The 21,343-nt window shown below is 35.6% G+C and overlaps 3 protein-coding genes across 9 annotated transcripts; all 3 read left to right on the top strand.

Moving 5' to 3' along the window:
* The first annotated feature begins 348 nt into the window (after nt 1-348).
* On the top strand, nt 349-5,167 carry LOC126782125 (probable N-acetyl-gamma-glutamyl-phosphate reductase, chloroplastic). 4 transcript variants are annotated; one of them, XM_050507296.1, is made up of 14 exons: nt 349-489; nt 606-746; nt 1,136-1,243; nt 1,462-1,548; nt 1,646-1,696; nt 1,785-1,856; nt 2,037-2,156; nt 2,441-2,501; nt 2,607-2,687; nt 3,116-3,195; nt 3,290-3,379; nt 3,955-4,083; nt 4,291-4,415; nt 4,592-5,167. In XM_050507296.1, the coding sequence occupies exons 1-13, from the start codon at nt 436-438 to the stop codon at nt 4,396-4,398; spliced, it is 1,182 nt and encodes a 393-aa protein (XP_050363253.1). In that variant the 5' UTR covers nt 349-435; the 3' UTR covers nt 4,399-4,415; nt 4,592-5,167. The 4 variants fall into 4 exon arrangements, with proteins under 4 accessions (XP_050363253.1, XP_050363251.1, XP_050363254.1 ...); XM_050507294.1 differs by having other exon boundaries at nt 4,511-5,167; XM_050507297.1 differs by having other exon boundaries at nt 4,291-4,423.
* Nucleotides 5,168-6,138: 971 nt separating this feature from the next.
* LOC126784640 (pathogenesis-related protein 1-like) lies at nt 6,139-6,639 on the top strand. Its single transcript, XM_050510118.1, has one exon. The coding sequence runs from the start codon at nt 6,139-6,141 to the stop codon at nt 6,637-6,639; it is 501 nt and encodes a 166-aa protein (XP_050366075.1).
* Nucleotides 6,640-7,367: 728 nt separating this feature from the next.
* Nucleotides 7,368-9,959, top strand: LOC126784444 (uncharacterized). 4 transcript variants are annotated; one of them, XM_050509908.1, is made up of 4 exons: nt 7,368-7,592; nt 8,318-8,680; nt 9,090-9,351; nt 9,577-9,959. In XM_050509908.1, the coding sequence occupies exons 1-3, from the start codon at nt 7,482-7,484 to the stop codon at nt 9,324-9,326; spliced, it is 711 nt and encodes a 236-aa protein (XP_050365865.1). In that variant the 5' UTR covers nt 7,368-7,481; the 3' UTR covers nt 9,327-9,351; nt 9,577-9,959. The 4 variants fall into 4 exon arrangements, with proteins under 4 accessions (XP_050365865.1, XP_050365864.1, XP_050365863.1 ...); XM_050509907.1 differs by having other exon boundaries at nt 8,252-8,680; XM_050509906.1 differs by having other exon boundaries at nt 8,249-8,680; nt 9,581-9,959.
* The last annotated feature ends 11,384 nt before the right edge of the window (nt 9,960-21,343 follow it).

Here is a 21,343-nt window from a genome sequence, read left to right as displayed (position 1 = left end):
GAAGCAAACATGGCTGTTCTGGAACTGAATGCTACAGTTTTACTGTAAAAATCAGCCTTACCTTCATTACACAATAATAGTAGTATTCAGGAAGTTAGTAAAATCCCAATGATATTTCCCTAAAGACATTAAGTACCCTTGGAAACATTGCTGAATTACACCTTTCGTTTACACACACTGTCTAATTCCTTTCCACCCTTATGTGTTGTTTTGTCTTTCACCCCTCGGGGTTTTCTGTCTGATTCTCAAGTGTACCAAACCGCCGTAACTCTTTTTCAGGACTTCAACAAAGTACACAGAATCAGACCCAACAAAACAACACACACAAGTTGTAGTCAAAACTCAAAACTCAAAAGCCACCCCTCTTCCTAGTTTCATATTCCTCACAATCCAACTCAATCTTTTTTCAGGGTCTCGTGTAATTTCCAATTGAAGATGAGCTCTGCAACTCTCAGCTCCACTTTTCTCCAAACTGGGTGCCAATGGAAGGTCCAAGTCCTGCATTCTCATTTTTTTTCATGTGAATTGGGAACTTGGGTTTTATGGGTTTGGGGGTTATTCATCATAAAGTTTTGAAATTTATTGTTAAAGTTTTGTGCTTTCAGGGTGGAGTGAAGAGTTTAGAGGGTAGTAAACGAAATGCAGGGAAGGTGTTTGTGAAATGTTCTGTGAGTTCGAAGGCCCAGAAAGCAGAAAAGGAAGTTCGCCTTGGTGTTCTTGGTGCCAGTGGTTACACTGGTTCTGAGGTAAGTCCCCAACTTGGTGTGTTTATATTGGGATAGAGTGGTGAAGTTTTTCCAAGAGAAAAAAGATTGTCTTTGTTCAATGGCCTGCATTGGTCTCTAAGGCTAGAACTGTTATGAGGCTTATGTAATTGATGTTGTTATAAAAAGAAACATGATTTGGGGAAGTGGGAACATGTCGTAAACTACAATATATGCCCAACCTGAATTGCTGTGGTAAAAGAGTGTTCTTATGGATTGAATGCTTTTCTGTACTCCGAAGTTTCGGAGTTTACCTCAAAGCAAAGGATATATGAAAGTTGATTGTGATGATTTCGTTTGCATTTTAAAATAGTTAAAAGTTCTCATTGCCTTGGAATAAACTGAGATGACTTTTTTTTTTCTGATGGAAGATTGTTCGGTTGCTGGCAAATCATCCTCACTTTGGCATTACCTTAATGACTGCTGATAGAAAAGCAGGACAGTCAATTGGATCAGTGTTTCCTCATCTGATTTCTCAAGTAAGAATTCATGTGATTAATGTATTTCCTTTTAGGTTCCATGCTGGAGTATACGCTAAATTATATTGATCAATTGAGGTTGTTCCTGAGTAGTAAATGTCTCTTTCTGTTTCTGTACCCTAGAAACTGGTATCATTGGCGATTTGAATGTAATTTGTTTCATCATGTTTCATATACTTTGAAATTATAACGCTCTACTACTTTCTCAATGTTTCCAGGATCTGCCAAAGATGGTTGCTATCAAGGATGCCGATTTTTCTGATGTGGATGCAGTATTTTGTTGTTTGCCACATGGAACCACACAGGTTGTTTTTCTTTCCTTGGTATCACTTGGTTATTTTCTTCTTTACTGAATCACTTCCTCACCTGTGGAAATGTTTATGCTTGATGTTATTTCTACAGGAGATTATCAAAGGCCTTCCAAAGAGTTTAAAGATTGTTGATCTCTCTGCTGTATGCTTTTAGTAACACTACCTACTTTTATAATAGATTATATGTAATTCGAAGGTTTTATCATTATAAAATATATGTGATGGTTCAGGACTTTCGTTTACAAGATATATCTGAGTATGAAGAATGGTATGGTCAGGCACATAGAGCGCCAGAATTGCAGGTATCAATACTTTATGAATCTACCAAGTCCATTTAGCATCACTTTGGAATAAATTGCTTCCAATACATTCTTAGTTTGTGTAAAATGTATCCTACAAATTTACTTGGATATGGTCATTTTCTTATCTTTAAAAAAAATTCTCTGTTCATGTTTTTTACTCAAGTTTTTTCCTGGAACCAGAAAGAAGCTGTGTATGGTTTGACAGAGATTTTAAGGGAGGAGATTAAAAGTGCGCGTCTAGTGGCGAACCCTGGTTGTTATCCGACTTCTATACAGCTTCCCCTTGTTCCACTGTTTAAGGTGTGCTATTCGTAAGCTCTCTGATATATATGATGAATACCTAAGTTAGCCGGGCGGCAAGGAGTATGAGTTAATTGTAAGTTTCTTATAGTCATTGTTTGTTCTTGAATTTGGCTTCGTGAGTCACTGCAATCATGAAAATGCCATTTTTGAGTCAATGACCTGATGCTGGATTTTTTAAATTTTCCATGGCCCTGACGCATGCTTTATATCTCAACTTAGTTTAATTTCCCATATTAGTCAATCACAACATTTTGGTTTTCTTAATGGAATTTTTTTCTCAGGCTAATCTCATTCTATCTAAAAATATTATTATCGACGCAAAATCTGGTGTTAGTGGAGCAGGTAGGATGGACTAACAGTTTCGTACATTTACATGGCAAAATCTAAAATATATATTGTCTGTCCTGCTTTTGTATAGTAACACTTGCAACCTGGTTAATTGTGCAGGACGTGGTGCAAAGGAAGCAAATTTGTACACTGAAATAGCTGAAGGCCTATATTCTTATGGCATTACCCGTCATCGCCATGGTAACTTTTTTATTTTGATGGAATTTGGATTTTCTACGTCTTGATAGCTATTTGAGCTAACTTGATAATTATGTTCCAGAATTTTAGTAATACTACTGTCTTTGACTAAAAAAAAAATTCAAAAGTACTCACATGCTTGTAACGATTTCCCTAAAGGAACTGCTTTCTTGTGTATCACATTATAATTCAGATACTCTTAAAAATGTGGTAAAATGGAGAAGACACGTAATGAAGTTCTTTTATGCACTAATTTTGTGGACGCTTATAAACCTTATATTGTTTAACGAACAGGTGTTTAGGAACTTTAGTTTGGAATTGATAATGGCCTTTTGTTTGTCCCTTAGGTGACATATCTAGAAATAGAGATCATTTATTTGTTTTGCTCAATTATAAAAAACAGTGACCTGGAATTTATATTTCAAATTCAGTGCCGGAAATTGAACAAGGGCTGTCAGGTGCTGCCAATTCAAAAGTAACCGTTAGTTTTACTCCACATCTAATGCCAATGGTACTTACTGCACCCAGATGCATTCATAGATTGTTTATTTTTCCAATTTTAGTTTTGCTTATAAAGCGCAAAATTAAATTACCTTTTCTTTTAGAGCCGTGGTATGCAATCAACTATTTATGTGGAAATGGCTCCAGGAGTAGAAATTAAGGACTTGCGGCAACAGCTGAGGTTATCATATGAGGTACACTAGTTTCATTATGTTCAGATTGTTTGGTAAGTCTCCAGCTCATGTAATAAGTGGGAAGTAAGTGCGCACTACAGACCTGCACCTATCATGAGTAGTTTAATTTAATAAAGATACGTTTTTTAAAATCTATGCCTTGGAATGAAGCAGCTTTTTTATTTTTTTCATCAAGTCCCCATTGAATATCTCAGGCAACAATAACCTGAATCAGTCAACAATTTTAAGAATTGAAGGAGCTATACCATAGTTGCTCAACTCTCTGCCAGAATTTTGTGTTACTTGGTTATTAGGAGGAACGGGTAAATTAAGTTTTTGGTTGTCACTAAAGTGCTCCTGTATAAACACAAGTATTTAAAAGAAGTTGAATTGTGGAATATTAATTTGTTGATTACTGGATCATGTGAAGGTGATAAATCTCCAGTGGCTCAATCTCCTTGGGAAATGCAGCAGTGACCATAGGAAACATATATTCATGTGTGCATATATAGCCGCATATATATTATCTGGTCCAATGACTGATGTCTTTGATGATGAGAGTAATAATTACGGTTCTACTTTTTCTACTGTTGCAGGATGAAGAATTTGTAGTTTTGTTGGAGGAAGGTGTTGTTCCTCGCACACATAATACCAGAGGATCTAATTATTGTTTCATCAATGTCTTTCCTGATCGAATCCCCGGAAGAGCAATTATTATTTCAGTTGTATGTTTGTGTTCCCCATCCTTGCCTTTTTTAGAATTGCTCATCTCTTCTATGAAAAAACGTAATAATAAAAAAAGGATGAACTTCAGTTGTACACGACTTTCTTTTTTATTGAAAGAAGGGTCAAGAGTCAAGACATTATAAAGTTTATGCATCCATGCAATTGTGCACTGGTGTTTTTGTCTAAGCTTTAAATTGTTGGTGCAGATTGATAATCTTGTCAAGGGAGCTTCAGGTCAGGCTCTACAGAATCTTAATGTGATGATGGGATTCCCAGAAAGCACGGGGCTTCTATATCAGCCATTGTTTCCTTAACATAATCATCACACTTAGTAAGCAGGTTTCTAAACTGAAACTTTTTTTGGTCAATAAACTGAAACTTTCTTTTTGCTTATGTAAACCTAGTTTTCTCCTATATGATTTTCAGATCTGGGACAGCCGGGCTTGTGTCTTATCATTATTATTTGTTTCTGAATGTCGGGTTAATATTTTTCATTGATTGTAATAGTGCTACCGTTATCTAAGCATCTGGGCATTGAAGAAGTGAATTTTCTGATTATCGCGGCAATTAAGGTGGTTAGCAGCTATTTACAGGAGTTGCTTGCCTAATCGTAAAAGTTCAACAACACAAGTTTAGAACCATCCTTTCCCTGTTCCAATTGGAAATTTTGTGTCCCTCTTAGTTTCCATACTGATGATTTGATGGTATGTACTAAATTTTTACAGCACCTAGGATTTGTGATGATGACGATGTCAACTTTCTGGGGGGTGAATATTGTGCTTTAGAAAGTACACTGTTATTGGTGAAGTATTCAATTTTACTAGTTGTGTTTAGATTGGGTGATCTGGATATGGAACTTCAATGCATCCTGAGACTACTTTACCTTTCATGAAAGAGTGCAATTCTTTGTCTAGAACAATGCATAAAAAAACACATCTACTGAACGAGAGTATGGGAAAATCCTTTTTGTTGTCTTGGGATGACGTAAACAATACTAGATCACATAAACAACAGCTTGTATGGGGAGATACCTGAATGTTTGGGTGCAAAGATTGTAAGAGACTGCATTTTCATTATTGGTAACCACAAGAAACTGATCTCTCTTCCAAAATAACAATGGAACAAGGCCTTCAAAAGGTCCTTGAATTGCTTGGTCCGTAAATCCTTATCAGCAATAAAGCCTTCCATTCTCCATACTTCTCAAATGTTAGCAATTTTCATTCAGATTATGTATACTGCGGTGATTTTCTTGCTATAGGCCTGTAGCCAGTAATTTGATTCTTAGTTGAATTTGATCTTCAAAAGTCTGTAGAATAAGTATAAGTTCAAACAACAATTTTTCATCACTGTGAATACCTAGTCATTTTAGGCCTCGGTCGTAACAAGTTTAATGGACATATTTAGTAAGTTGAGGCTCCCAGAAATACATGCACAATCAGTCCCTTAATGCAAAATTGAGATTACACCTCAGAGATATCAACAATTGCAAACCTATATGATTTCGATCGATCCCTGTTATTTCTGCTGAAATTGCAACAAATTTCGGTAAGAACGGATTCTCATCATCGATCATACGTCTTCACTTGCAGGTTACTAAGTTATATACATTGTTAGAGGTGAGCTACGTAGTGTGCTCTAATAGTAATTACAACCCGAATTTTACAACCCTTAGAGGTGTATCGTTATTATATTGTACTCTTGTTGAACATGCAAAACGGATGATAGTTTCAGCTACAAGTTAGGAAAGTTATTGTTGTTCCAATTTCGTCAAAAAAAAAACGTTTCCTTAATTTTTGTCTGTGTTAAATATCTGACCAAGTCACCAAACACGATACTCACTAATTTTGTTCTTTGATTTCCTTACACCACCTATTTTGAGCTAAAACATTTGAGGACTAAGCGCATTCTTCGCACAAATGAGGGAATTAATCCATCAACTTGTATGAATCTATGCTGATAATTCTACCATTATAATTCACAATAACCATTTCATTACTCTATAAATATGAACAATCTCGTATCCTTTTATCATAGCATCAAGTCATCAACCAAAAATGGAATTCACCAAGCTCGTCCTTCTAGCCATCTTCTCCTTCGCCTTATTCTCAATACACACTTCTCCGGCCAAAGCACAAGATCCACTGGCTGATGGCTTCGTCCAAGAACACAACAAGTTCCGTGCAATGGACGGCGTTCCTCCGGTGACATGGAACGAAACCGTCGCAGATTATGCAAGAAACTATGCCAGCTCAAAAAGTGATACTTGTGAAATGGTGCATTCCCAAAACCCACCTTATGGTGAATGCATAGCATGGGGAAGCTTCGACATGATGCCTGAACAGGCGGTGCAGTTGTGGGCGGACGAGAAGAAGGACTACAACTACGACACCAATACATGTGCTCCCGGCAAGGTTTGCGGCCATTATACTCAGGTGGTTTGGGCAACATCCACCCAAATCGGTTGCGCCAAGGTTCGTTGCGGTAATAGTGATGGCACTTTTATCAACTGCAACTATTATCCTCCTGGTAACTATGTGGGCGATAAACCTTACTAGAGATTTCACCTGGAATTAATATAGGAATACCAATTTTCTGAGGAGTTTGGAAAGGGAGGACGCAATTCCCTCCTTCCATAATAATTAATCAATGTCGATTGATTCTGGAGAAAGGTTCGATCAATCTTATGATGATGTCTTGTTAGTTATCATCAATATTTGTTCCCTATACAGTGTATACCAATCGATCAATTCATTATTTACTTTCTTTAGGGCTCCATGAGCTAAAATAAGGTATGTACAAGTTTGTTCTTGCATACTAAACATCGAATTTGATTATCTTAAATTCTTGATTGACTAACAAGAGCTAGGAACATGCATGTATTCCACTACCAGCTAGAACAATTCAACTGGTGAGGCTCAAAATGAGTATCGAGATCACACGGTTATTTCAAAGACTTCTTTTTAGAGTTAGAGACTACTAATCCATGTCGAGATCTTCGAACTATATATATAATCATAAGTTTACTACAAACTATTAAATTTTTGACGCACCAGTTAAAAAGTCTATTTGGTTTGAGCATTTCTACTCATAGCTCCATGAAATAAATCAAATAATGCATCGATCGTAGTGTAGACGTGTGGTATCGTATTCGTATCTCAAGAAAACACCACTAAAAGGCGTGCATACGTTTTTAGTGTGGCGCGTCAACACCAGATTCCAGCTCCATCCTTTATAAAAGGGTTAAACCCTCTCTCAAAAACCAGACCTGTCCGTCTGCCCTGAGAGAGTCTCTGAAAACTCGAAACTCTTATCCAACAATCGAATCATTGTTCGAACCCAAATTCTGATTTAGTTTTTCTTCTGAGTTTCGTGGGAAAGGTCTCGACTTTGGAGGCAAATGACGACTCTTTATCCTTGTCACTTGCTCTCTACTTCGACCCACCTCCAGGTCTCTGCCAAATTGGCCCTTTACAATAAACCTCCCCATTCCATTCATGGGTCGTCCAAGGTCAGCTTCCAACTTGTTTGATTTCATTTCTTCTTTTGAGGGTAGTTATGGTTTTGTTACTGTATTTGAGTTCATGTGTGAAACTTGCATTTGGTTGGTTAATGCGGGTAAATAATTCGATGAATATTTGAATGAGAATGGTGTGGGAGTTTAGAGTTTCTCATGGAATACCAACCTGGGTTTCACTTTCTTGAATGTAGTAGCATTGTCTCTGTTTGTTGGACTCAAGAAAAAGGAAAAACACATAATGTTGGTATTTATTAAGGCTTGATTTATTCTAATGGTGCATCTCAACATAGTATCTTGGTTGAGGCTGGCAAAGCTGATCTAAGTGCAATGGATAAAATGGGAAATGAATATTCTTCAAGTTTAGTTAGTATGACCATTTCAAAGTGGTTATAGCGTGCTTTTGTTGGTGTTGAACTACTTTCAACGCAATTATATTCTGATTTAAAGGATTATCAGGTTTTAGGTCTGCTAAGGGAATAAATTTAGAACTTTCCATCATATAATTTCTGAATTCTCAATTCCTGAGACGATTCACCAGCTCTGCCAACAGGGTCAAAGCTAGTTGTAATGTTGCTTTTGTTGAATGGAGCTGAGGTTGGATTATGATTTAGTTGCTTTCTCTTAATACAAGTTTCTTTGTGTTGTAGAAGGGTTTGGCGCAGTTTAGTCAAGTGCATTCCTTTTGTCCAAGTGTTAAGCCTTCTTATTTGCTTCAGAATTCCCGGTACAGTATCTCCTGTGCTATGAATATGACTGCTGGACAGTCTGATGACCATGGACAGCTAAAATTTGATCAGCTGATTGCTAAATCAAGAAAGTTGTGGGAGAGTTCTCCGCAGCCAGTCAAAATATTCCCTTGGAAAAGAGCAGGGTTCAACTTTATTCAACTCATTGTTGACCTTGTACTAGCGGTTGTAAAGTACTTATGTGTACCTCTGCTAGCAGTTTCCTCCCTCAGTGAGATGTCCTACTGCGCACAGGAAAGGAAGTTGTTTTTTGTTCCTGTACCTGTCATCATTGGAATGGCTGTTGCTGAAGCTCTAAAAGTGGCAGCCTTAAATGTTTCTCCACGTCTGAAGGTAAGGTTGTTTCGCTTTATTACTAGAATGTTATAATTTGGTTAAACCATTTGTTATTGGTCGGATGGGATCCCCTATTATGGAAGATAGATATCACCAAAGTTAGGGTAAGTTATTTAGTTATCTGGTTCTCCTCTATTAATAAATATTCGTAAGAATGTCAATTCAATTGACTGGTCATGACAGCTTTTGTTGGTTCATCTCTTGTCTTGTTATGTCCTTTCTTTTGCTTGTTTGCCAAAATGTATAGTTTGTATATGCTTCTGCATTTCCCTTCTGCAAGAGTAAAGCACTACAATCAGTGCATGTCTCATGAGTTTTTCTCACCCAATTTCATTCTATTCGAACAACTTTTATATGGGGAAAGCTTGTTCCATGTGTAGCTTATCTGTCTTTATCCAATTGTCAGGATGCAGAAGTTCCCTGGCATCTGTTTGTCATGACAATTTTCTTCACGCTGCTCAAATTGCCTGGCCCATATTACCCATTCTGGGGTCGAATAATAATCCCACACATTGCCAATGGCGGTTTGTTATGGTCACTGTGGTTGGCATTTTTGTGGTACAAAAGACCTCGAAAGGGATCGACAGCAGCATCAACACATCAGTCTGAAAGTGGCAGTCAATCTGAACCAAATGAGCTCTAAAATGCTTCATGCAAAATCACACTAGGTAATTTTCAATTTTGCTATTTACATTGTTCTGCTTTCCCTAGTCTGAAGGTTTTCAAACCCTTCTGATCATGTTAAACTTAAATCCTTTAGGGTTCTATCTCAACCACTGATTTTATTTATACATGATTATAATATCCTTGTGTTTCTGTTGTTCAGTTGATATGATTTAGCCATATATGTTACCCCAGTTCATTGTTTTACTCATCCTTTTCTTTTTTGGCAGGTAGTTTCTCCCTTTTGATATGATTTAGGTGTAATGTTGTCCAATGAATTTTTACCATTGATCAAGAGCTGCTCGAAGGCAGCGTCTATTATTTTTAGATCACTGTGTCAAGAATCAAGACTAGAAGTGTTATTACATCATGCATAGATTGTTGTAGCCCTGACTCATCCAGAATACGAGTCTGCTTCCCCTTGGCCTTGAAGCTCTGCCCCATAGGGTACTAGAGAGATGAGCCGAGGAATTCGGATTCATTCACATTCCCATTTTGATATTTAGCCCCTTTGTTCCCTTTTCTTTTCATTAGGGTGCACTCTGTAAACGTAAATGAGATTGTAGTTCTTAGAATATTTGTATTGTTGGATATACATATCGTAATAATAGTAGCGGGAATCTTCATCTTTGTTAATGAATTGCAGCATCATCTAATTAAATTGGAGAGACTAGAGAGTAAAGAGAGATTCCGGGTTTTGTTTTTTGATCATTCGATACATACTAGAAACGTCTCTTGGCGATAGGTAGAGGATCTGAGACCAAAGGGATCGATATGTATTTCAGATAGGAAGAATAACATAGATAGTATCTGACCTTTTCCTTTATATGCATTTTAATATCTCAAGTTTCATAAATATCAAAATGGTGTCTCAAGTTTAGATTTTTATACAGCTTTGGTATCTGAAACAGTTAACTCCATTAACACTGTTAAATATTTTCTTGACGGAGCGTAATGGGCTCATATTTTGAGTTTGATTATTTTGACATTTTGCAGTTAAAATCTACCCTTAGCACTCGAAGGTAAACAATTTTATCTGAAATTATTGAAGTAATTTATACTAGATTAGACTATATTGCAGACTGGAAATTAACTTATAAAGAATTACAAGAAGAAAAAGAAAATTTAAAAAAAAAACTAAAAAGGTTTAGAGCATAGCTTGATAGAAATATTTGAGATTACTGGAATATTATTTTTCAAATCCAGATAGATATCTCCTCTGTCCAAAAAGAAATAAGAATTTTACTTGACTCTTCAAGAGGATCAAAAACCTCTTGATTTTCTGAGCTTCGGTTAGATCTGCCCTAGTTGGTAGTAGAGCCTATTTTGCTTAAAAACAGGTGAAAAACATACTTATGCTACAAAGTTGGTCCCTTTCAGCCAATAAAATAGAATCCAAACTTAAGAGTTATTAATCTTTTTGTACCAAAAAGGGAAGTGATAAGTGACAAGTGTGCTTTCATTCGAGACATATTCAAGAAAGCCAATACTCCATTGAATACATGTGCAGTGTATTAAATACTATATTCGATGAACATATTCATCTCTAGAAAGAGATTGGAGTAGCAGAACTTGATCCATCAAGACCAAATTTGATTGAAATCCTAGATCACATATCTAGAGAGAAAAAGCACAAACAAAGCCAAAGTTTCAAATTAACTCGAGAGGTTTAGCCTTCGAACAGATCAACTCAAGGAGATTAATTCTCGATTAGCTAAGCTTGAAATCAAGCTAGATTACCTCAAAAAGAAACAATATCTTTCAGATATTGAAAAGAAGTTAAGCTAAAACCGAAAATCTCGCTGATAATATTCATCAGCAAGCTGCTGATTTAAAATATATATAGGAAAGCCTGAAGAAGCTTTTATAAACTCTAGTTTCCCGAATATGATGAACCAAAGAGTAGATCTAAAAGTGAGAAAGGAAGATGGTAAAGCTTTAAGTTTTCACCTTCCTACAGAAAAACTCAGCGAAAACGTTGAAGTCATAATTCACCAACAGAATTACAGCATAGCCTACCTCCAAGAGATAGGAAGTAATCATGAAGAACAATTTCACTACTCATTTGAGAGACGCAACTCATTGCTTGAAACTGAGATTGAAGATAAATGGAATCTCGATGAAGAATGAGATGATGAAACTTGCTATAGATTTTAGAATATATTACAAGTTAATGAGTTCGAATGTAGCACCGAATACCAGATTTTTAAATAACCTTGGTGTTACTACATCCATACTCACAAATCCCAAAATAATTCTCAACAAAAACATGTCACAAAAATAGCATGAAGTAATATTCCCAAGGGAATGGAGACTTTCACCTCAAGAAAGACAAGTTCATAGTTCAAATGCTTCTGTTTATGAAGATATGGGAGGAAAAATTAGCCTTCAATTCCATCATAGGTACTCCATTGCTGGATATGATGAGGCTAGTACCTCTGAATTAAGAGCTACAACCTTCCACGAAAACGTTTTTGAGGAAGAAGATTCTAAAAGACCTATAAAAATGTTTTAAAAAGAGGAATTAAAAGATCTTGTGTTGAAGACAAATGAGGATGCTCATGGATACTATGAGTCAACCTTGACAGTAATTGTCTAGAAATGGTATTAATTCCTATAAGCAAAGCTCGATGTGGATAAGCTGGGCAAATAGACTTGCTTAATCCAATAGTCCTTTGGACTTTACCATGCCAATTTATGCTCAGTTTGTGGAGACAAAACATGGCATAGTGAGTAAGCAGAAGAAAGAGCTAGAGCAAATATTCAGAAATTGAGTAGTTGTAATATGAGATATTTTGAGGAATATACGAATGAATTTCAGAATTACTGATGCACATTTGGAGACATAGAAAATGATGATCTCATCAAGAAAACTTCCAGAACCATGGAACGATGCAGCAGTCAAATATGTTGAAGACAAATCCCCTTCCTCAGTTTATGGTTGGTGGAATAGCAGAAAGAGTTAAGGATCTCTTAAGAAAGTAATGCACAAAAAACCTAAAGTCAAGAACTGCTAAGAAACAACTTAGAGGAGTTGAGAATATGTGTCCTAAAATTATGGATATTCCAACTCAGTGGAGTTGCCATATCTCTAAAGACATGAAGCATAAGAGCAAGTTCTCAAGCAATTTCGAGAGCAAATAACGTGGATGAAAGTTCACTTCTAAGAAGTATAGATTTAGGAAGAAATCATCCAAACCAAAATCTTCTGAAGAGAAGAAAGAAAAAAACATCTCCTAAAAAGAGATTTTTCGAGAAGAAAAAACCAAGACAAGATAATTCTTCCAGAGATACTAAAAAGACATGCAGGTGCTAGCTCTACAAAGCTGAAAGTCATTATGCCAACAAATGTCCTAAGAAAGATAAGAGGACTTCTAAGGCATTAATAGTTGAATATGATGAAGCTATAGAATATGCAAACCTAAACGGGTTTGAAATCACCTATTATAATGAAGAGAACGAATCATATATTCTCTTGAATACCCATCAGATAGCGAGACGGAAAATACTTTAGAAGATTCTTCTGAAAAAGAGAAAGATGTAGGATATCGTCCTATAATTCTGTTACAAGTCCAAAATTGTAAACAAGAGGAAAAGAAAGAGCAAACTGATATTATCAGTGTTTTCCGCCCGAAGCCACGAGCTTTCACATGTGACTATTGCAAGTGTAAGGATGATAGTACGGTGCCTATGAATTGCGAAAAGCAAGAGAAACATATTATAAATAATGCTTCATCGCAGAATTGAGAAGAAACAAATGAAAAAAATGAAAATGATGCTCATATCTTTGTTGATCAAGAATATGAAATGTTCTATAAGCAAGAGAAAGAACAAACCTTCAAGCAGAGTTTTGGGAATGATATTGAAAAAAATGAAGTTAGTAACTTCATTAAGTAATTCAATATCAACAGAAGTTCGAGAGTCTTCCTCACAGAATGATGATGAAAGGATAATTAATCATTTTATAGAGATTACTAGTGATTCACCAAAACCATTAAAACAAGCCCAGACGAGTGGATACAACAACTATATAATTGTAGGACTGAAATTTCCCAATTACAAGAAATATCATCTACATGCATTTGTAGATAGTGGATCAACATACGGCCTAACAAAAAAAATGTTATTCCTGAAAAATACTGTGAAAGTTTTGAGAAAGCAGTCACAAGAGTTGGAATGGGAAACAACGAGATATTAATAAATATCTTCGCTAAAAATGTTAAAATTTCCTTCGGAGGAGGAACTTTTATCGTTAAGCGATTTTGGCAGTGTCAAGCTCAAGAAGCTGATATGTTGATAAGAAATTATTTTCTCATTTAACAAACAGTAACTCAAACTCAAGACATACTTGGTTTTGAAAAATATAACAAGTTAAACTGGGAATCCAGACACATGCGGTAAGAATTACCGAAGAAGGATTCACAAAACAGTATCAAAGATCGCAAGCGAAGAGTGGTGATCACAAGCCAAGTTATGAACTGGAAATTCAGCCGGTGCTACTATTGAAAGATCAGCTAAAGGAGCACCAAGAAATAGTAATAGTCGAAACGAGTTCAGAAGACTCGGAAGACTTAGAATTAGAGGAAGATCCTCAAGCTTCTGATAATGAAAGTTCAAGCTCTGATGGAGAAGAGGATTTCATAATGGAACATAACCTTAATGTGTATGCCAACGAGGTTGAACAAAAGAAGGTTTCTACCCTTGCAGAGATTGAGAATTTACTGAAGCCTGTAATCAGTGAAGATGATCAACTGTATTGGGAAAGAGATCCAGTATATTGTGAGCTAAAGATACATGATGCAAACGCTATTTTCCATGTAAAAGCAATTCCTCATTAAAGAGAGCAAGATAGAAAAAATGGAGATCCAGATTCAAAAACTTCTTAAAAAGAAATTAATTAGGTTGTCTAATATACAGTCATCATCATGCTCCAGCTTTCTTTGTAAGAAACCATGCAAACAAGTAAGAGAAAAATGTAGAATAGTGATAGATTATAGAGATGTTAACAAGAAGACCATCAATGATGGTTATTAGATAGCTCAGGTGAGAGTTCTCATCAACAGACTTAAGGGAGCAAGGATTTTCTCCAAATTTGATGCAAAATCAGGATTCTTGCAAGTCAAAATGCATCCTGATTCCATAGCCTTAACTGCTTTTGAAACTCCTCAAGGACACTATGAATAGCTAGTCATATCATTTAGATTAAAACAAGCTCATTTCATTTTTCAACAAAAGATGGATACTATATTCAAGCCTTATGCAGATTTATGCATGGTTTATATAGATGGCATTCTAATTTTTTCAAAGACTATGACTATGAATGAACATTTAAAGTACCTCGAGCAGATTTACAAGCTCATAGTTTAAAAGGGAATCATCCTTGGACAAAAAAATTCATTTTATCAAATTTTGAATAGATTTTCATGGCATACATGTTAAAGATGGAGAAATTCATCTCCTAAATGATATTGTCAAGAAGATTAGTCAGTTTCCAAACAACATCCCATATGCTAAGTCTTTACAGAGATTCTTGGGAGTTGTTAATTTTGCGAGAGATTTTATTCCTCAAGTTAGTGGTCTCACTGCACTTCTTTTTCCCAAAACAAGCTCAAAAAAGTGGTCTTTCACGACAGACGATAGCAATATTGTCACAGAGCTAACGAAGAATCTTCCACCTTTGCAATTACTAGAAGAAGGATATGATAATTTTGCAAACCAATGCAAGTGATTACTATTGGGCAGGAGTTGTCTTAGTTGTTGCCCCAGATACAAGTCATGAGAAGATTTGTAAGATCATGTCGGGAAAGTTTTATTCAGTTGAATTAGACTATTCTACTGGAGACAATGAAGTCATTGCTCTAACAAAATTCATTAAGGATGTCGAGGCATTCTTTGGAAACATGTTTCTGGTCATAATAGATAATAAAAAAGTTAAAAAAAATTAAGAATTATAAACTAACTGATGCAGCTAATAGAGGAAGAGTCCTTAAATGACAGATGTTTTTATCTCAATATGAATATGATGTTGAAATGGTTGCAGGAGACAAAAACTAGTTGCCAGATGCCCTGACCAGAGAAATGACAATGTTTCAAAGAGAATGACGTAATCCTAGGAGTAGAAGACCAGACCCTGAAGAGAAGTTTGAACCATAAGAGAAGACTTTATGGGAAAATACAAGAGCAGACCTGGTTATCAGTATATAGTGTCATATAGTATTGCTGAATTAAGAAGACTAGCTGGAAAACAGAAGCCCAAACCGAAGAGGGATTGGGACAGGCACTCGGATGACAAATCCACATTGAAGGAAGAATATCAGTCGGCAACTTCTGAAGAGGAGAAGAAACTCTTAAATGAGTTCTTGCTGCATCCTAGTAATACAACCACAACTTATCAATACCAAGGTAAATGATTGACTAGCATGTCTCAAACAGCAGACGGTAAAGGCATATCAAGTCTGTTTATGGCTGATGCCTTGCCAAAAGACAGAAGAGTCCCTTTTAAGGCAAGCAAGCTTCCTGAAGTTACATGAACGAAGAGGATTTTACACCAACATTTGAAGATATTCGATAGACCAGTTTTCCGAACTGAAAGGTTATTATCCTTTTAACCAAAAATCATCATAGATAATATTTTGTATGCATTCTGTGATGAGAATGAGTGTCATATGCTTTAACCTCTTGAAGTTTTAACAAAAAAATTGTATGAATCACATAAAAAAGATAAGCAGGTTGCTACTAAAGAATTTCAAGCTCCAAAGGTAATGTTCCTTGAAAATTCTGAGAGTGCCAAACTTCCTATCTTAGCATTAAGAGAAGATGAATTGTATAAATTTCATAATATCTTAGGATATTCTAGGAAGATAAATGCTTTTCAAGAAACCCTATCAGTAATTCATGACTCATATTATGGGAGGTATCTAGTTGATGTTCAAGCAGAATATCCTCAGCAGCACAAACTGTGGCTTGTGGAAAATAGTTTTGTTCACAACCTCTGGACAAAATCAAATAAAGATTTGGAGGGATTTCTCGAGATAATTTATGAAGCTATAAAGCATATCAGACATGACAGATGCATTCTGAGATTAAAATTCGTGTCTACACAAATAAACTACATTTCTCCATACCATTTTGTCAAGTTATCCAGAGTTCAGCAAAGAGGTCTTTTGTCACAAAGAATAGTGGTAAGCCTAATCAAAGCATCCCGTGGATAAAGACCATGACTATTGCCAACATGAGGAAGATAGTTCCAAGAGACCGAAGTTCAAGTCTTCTAGCGAATGGAGACAAAATAATGGTCGCCTGTTATAATCATTTTCCACCAAAGAATAGCGACTACTTTACATCCTTAGGGAGAAAAGAAGTGGATTGCACTTTGGCCACTACCACCTAGCTAGAAAATATAGAAAATGAATAAAAGCATAAAATTCACATCTATGATTCAAATCTTGAATCCGAAATAGAGGATTATGGCTCAAATGCCTCTTACGATTTTGATGATGAGGCACATCTTAACATTATCAACCAGATTGAATGTTATGTGGTTATCGATGCATTAAGCCAAAATACTTTTCTTTTCTGATTGAAGCGTGAATGGTTGCTAACACTAAAAACCATTTAACTTTGCTTTTGCAAAATTAAAGTAGCTTTTGGGGATTCCTCATGTTTGCACTTCCTTTATATCAGTTTTAATTCTTAGTTGGAGTATGATGCCTATATAATGCGCTAAACATTCTCAAAGAAGGCACAATAAAAAAAATTAGAAGAACTTATATCTCAAGTTCTCACCACCTTTCAAAAAGAAGGAGCCAGTCTACTAGTGTTCTAGTATAGTGTGAGTGTATGAGTAAATGTATAATATAGTTTGAGTTTAAGTGAGTGTGCTTATTTGGTGTGAAGTATCTTGTTGTTGTAATCATTTGGTGTGGTGCGATGTGCTTTTTCTACAAGTAAATTTGTATTTATTTTAAGTCATGTGTAAAATTGTTTACCCAAGAGTTGAGGTTTTGGGTTTTAGTCTGTATATATGTTGAAATAAATAAATTCTGTTGTGAGCCCATTATACCATCTATATAAAAAGAAAAGCTAGTAAATTTATTTTTTAGGACATGACTAAGGTAATCTAAGTTTTTTCTATTAGTTTTCACCACATTCTTGGTTAAAGACAACAGTGATCCCGCCAAGGTTAAGTAAGCGTAGCTAGGAGGTCGTTAGGTGAAATTTTTGGCATATTGAATGCTAGTTCTTAATAGAAGGGAGCTTGATAAGTTGTAGAGATACCTAGAGCTACAAAAAAATAGAACTATTGGTAACGGAGTTGTTAGCTTTAGACACCATTCTATTATTAAAGTAGAAATATGAGACACTAATCTGAATTTTTTCAAAGGTTAGACACCAAAGTGCATATTTCTAAAAAGGTGGGACACTATTTTCATCATTTTTCCTTTCAAATAAGGTGGAAGGGAAACGGGACACTGTCCATGATTTTTCAGCAAGTACATTTTTTCCACGACGACATATGATGACCTCATACAAATTTACCGACATATTAAAAACATCTCTAGCATAATTGCTAATTTGAAAATTTCTAACGATTTGTTAAAATTTTATGGAAGTCCAACATAATTGCTAAAAAGGATTGCTAAATATGTTAATTGACTCATTCATTGCTAAGAAATAGCTAAATATTTGCTCCTTACGTCTCAAACTACAATTTGATAAAACATAACATTTAGCAACTTAATATTGCTAGAGTAATATTTAGCAACTTACTAGCTTAATATTGTTAGGGTAAGATTGTCAAACCGATCACTAAATAAATAGAGTAATTAAATAGATATTAGTCATGCTACTGTTATAGATGTTATTAAATTTTTTTGTTTGAGAGATGAACATGTCCACAATCAACCGATCTACCAGAATCCATAGCCATTGAAAGTATCATCTAGTATCTATTGTTTTTTTTAAGCATGTCACAATAATTACATATCTGCACAGGGAAAAATTGGTTTGACATTTTGTTGTTTTCGTATTTTTTTATTTAGTTTGGGGATGATGAGGACATGATTGTGCAAGAGCTAGTTTTTGGTAGCATATTCGGTACTATAGCGCGTCTAGCCGCGCCTGTGCGTCAGCTTGACCTCCCACTGCCAACGGTGCGTCAACAATTTCTCTGTTTACCGGTATGTTTGTAATTCTTCCTTCTGTTGTCGGTTCCTTTCCTCCTCTCAGACCACGGCTGGTTGCGTTACCGATTCTGGCTAGAGTGGCAACAACGCGCTAAAGGGTGAACCTTGAAACATATAAGACTAAGATGTGCCCATTTCTACAGCTCATAGATCATTGTTTTGCTAAAGGTGTTTGCCGCTATGCTCACTCCGAGGAGGAGCTGCGATAGCCGGTTTAGGATATGGGGGATGTGGCATGTGAGGGATTTGACTATGGAAGCAAAATTGATCCTGAGCTAGTAATCTGTAGAAAAACTAATGGAAAGAAATAGAAGTGTAGTATGGATGTATCTAATAAGCGTAATATCCATTAGAGTCGGTAATGCTCGACCACCATAAACAACTATACACTCATAGAGGTGGCTAGTGTTTAATGTGTAATGTACTAAGTTTCCTTGTGTAATTTTTTACATTTATTTGGTGTGTAATTAACTAAGTTTCCCATTATCCAGGTGCTAGGCATTGAGGTCAAAAAAAGAAAAATATATATGTATAGCTACAAAATCTCTCCGTAATCACCATTTTTACCACAATTCAAATATTTCATTGGATTATAATGTTCCTCCTTGTCCATAGGGTAACCATTCTTGTGACCACAAATTTTGCATACTTCATTTAGAACACATGTTGCTCAAGGTGCGCAATAATCACCTCATATTCGTCATCATCCCAATCTAATGAGTAGTCTTCGAAATCATCATGATTGTCTGTAGTGGTTAACTTCTTCTGCATCACATTCTTGTCTAGCACATCAATCGTTGGTTTATGTCTCCAGCATGATACCATGATTAAGTCAATCAAGTACTCTTCACTAACCCATCCCAAGAGGAAAAATCATCCAAATCTGAATCATTTAAAATTTAATCCAAGTTTGACCATAAAACTACTTCAGGTTTAAAAACCCGAAAAAAAAATTAACTAGTAACCTACAATGCACGCGGGCCCGAATAATTTCAAAAGATCAAATCTGGTTCAGTTGGGTGATTAATGAACGTGTATGAAATCCCACGGATTGATTGGGTTGGAGTCATCATGAACGTGATTTTATAATTCATCAAGTGGTACTCTCTTGGGCAAAAGTAGTTCTTTTTTATAAAACGTTTAAAGTCCTTATTAGACATGATGTATTCACCATCTCTGCAATAATTCTTTTGCGATTAATATTGTCTTGAGTTTACTACCAAAGTCTTACTAGACTGAGCACGCCAAATAACTCAATTCCATGATTTGGTTCAACCTTGTTAAAAGATACAAGCTAGATAGAGGTCATGTGCTTTATTGTGATGTTTTTATGATTGAAATGTGATATGACACATATATCAAAGTTTTTGACACAGAATGAACTCGTACAAAATGAATAATTGCCAAAAAGTCAAAATAAGAATAAGTACAAAAAAATCAGCACATCTTCCTCTTTATCGTGAGGAATTATAAAAATTGGTATTTTATATTATTCTTTTTTGAAACATTATGAGTTATTTTGTCCTAAATCTAACTCTCTCTACAATGTGTGCATACAACATAAACTAATAACAAACTTGCAAAAGAAAATTGAAATCTCCTTTGCTTGTACAATATCAGTCATGCTTCAATTATTCCATAGCAGGAGCTTGCTCTTTTTTCTTTGGTATCTTGCAAGCAATTACCCATCAATTTCATACACGTTCATTTTTTTAGGTATAACAAATGATATGATTGCGTAGCATCTAACTGTTGGGATCATTTGACAAAGCCACAAACAAAATTGTGCACAATTCATTAACCAAAAACTTTGGGTTTTTCTATGTGTTGCTCCCACATCCCATCTTTATACTTCATTCTCCTATTTACTTCTTCTTCCCTTCCTTCTTCAGAGCACCCTTCTCCTTAGCATTGACGACCTGCTTTTTCACCAATCTTATTTTCCTCTCTTTACTTATCCCAGGTTTTCTTTTGTATTGCCCTCTCCCTACATCACAAAGTGTCTTACATCCCTCATTCTTCTCAAAGTGATCATTGAATTCTTCTGCTGTGTAAAACTTTTCCAAGCAAAAACAGGTGAACTTTGGTTCCTCTTTCTCCTAAGAAAGTCTTTTTTTTCTTACCTATTGTAGTTAGCTCTCTCTCTCTCTCTCTCTCTCTCTCTCACTCTCTCTCTCTCTCTCTCTAATTAGAGAGCAATTTCAGTAGTCTCTTCTTCATACACGTTCATTAAATATGAGTAGAACATAAGCTTATATATATATATAAACACATAATTTTCGAATTAGAGTTTCATACAAATAGGAAAAAAATATTATTGATATGAGCACACTTATTTTCTTAGCAAATATTTTTATAAGTCTGCAGCAGTTAGAATGTTCCAATGTCTCACCCCAATGACGACTAGCATACATTTTCATTGAAAAACCAATCTAGCATGTTGGATCATTCAGCTCATTCATCATGAATTCCCTTTCATTCATAAGCTCATGAACCCCTTGTTTCAAATAATAAACTACGTAGCAAATAAAAAAAGATAAGCCGAGCAATTCTGATTCATTCATATTCCTGTTTTGATATTTAATCCATTATTTTCTGGTTTTTTTTCATTAGAGTACAGTGCACTTTAAACGAAAACGTGAAGAACCACTTTTCACGAATTTGTGCCCAAGAGAGCACCATGCCACTTGAAGCAATAGAAAGTCACGTTCATAACACCCATAATCCAACTAGTGGACATCTATTGGTCCATTAAACTTGTGGATGAACAAAAATTTACATAGGTAGACACACGTAATAACTCAATTAGAGT

Source organism: Argentina anserina, chromosome 2 (assembly GCF_933775445.1).
Source record: "Argentina anserina chromosome 2, drPotAnse1.1, whole genome shotgun sequence".
NCBI lineage: Eukaryota > Viridiplantae > Streptophyta > Magnoliopsida > Rosales > Rosaceae > Argentina > Argentina anserina.
Note: the sequence above shows the minus strand (reverse complement) of the source record. Positions and strands in the feature narration are given on the sequence as shown.

Bases quoted from the DNA above. Each gene is read 5' to 3' on its own strand.
- LOC126782125 (XM_050507296.1), top strand. From the start codon at position 436: ATGAGCTCTGCAACTCTCAGCTCCACTTTTCTCCAAACTGGGTGCCAA. The intron at 1,697-1,784 runs GTATGCTTTTAG...GTGATGGTTCAG, and splicing joins AGATTGTTGATCTCTCTGCT to GACTTTCGTTTACAAGATAT. The intron at 3,196-3,289 runs GTACTTACTGCA...CTTTTCTTTTAG, and splicing joins CTCCACATCTAATGCCAATG to AGCCGTGGTATGCAATCAAC.
- LOC126784640 (XM_050510118.1), top strand. From the start codon at position 6,139: ATGGAATTCACCAAGCTCGTCCTTCTAGCCATCTTCTCCTTCGCCTTA.
- LOC126784444 (XM_050509906.1), top strand. From the start codon at position 7,482: ATGACGACTCTTTATCCTTGTCACTTGCTCTCTACTTCGACCCACCTC. The intron at 7,593-8,248 runs GTCAGCTTCCAA...TTTGTGTTGTAG, and splicing joins CCATTCATGGGTCGTCCAAG to AAGGGTTTGGCGCAGTTTAG. The intron at 8,681-9,089 runs GTAAGGTTGTTT...TCCAATTGTCAG, and splicing joins ATGTTTCTCCACGTCTGAAG to GATGCAGAAGTTCCCTGGCA.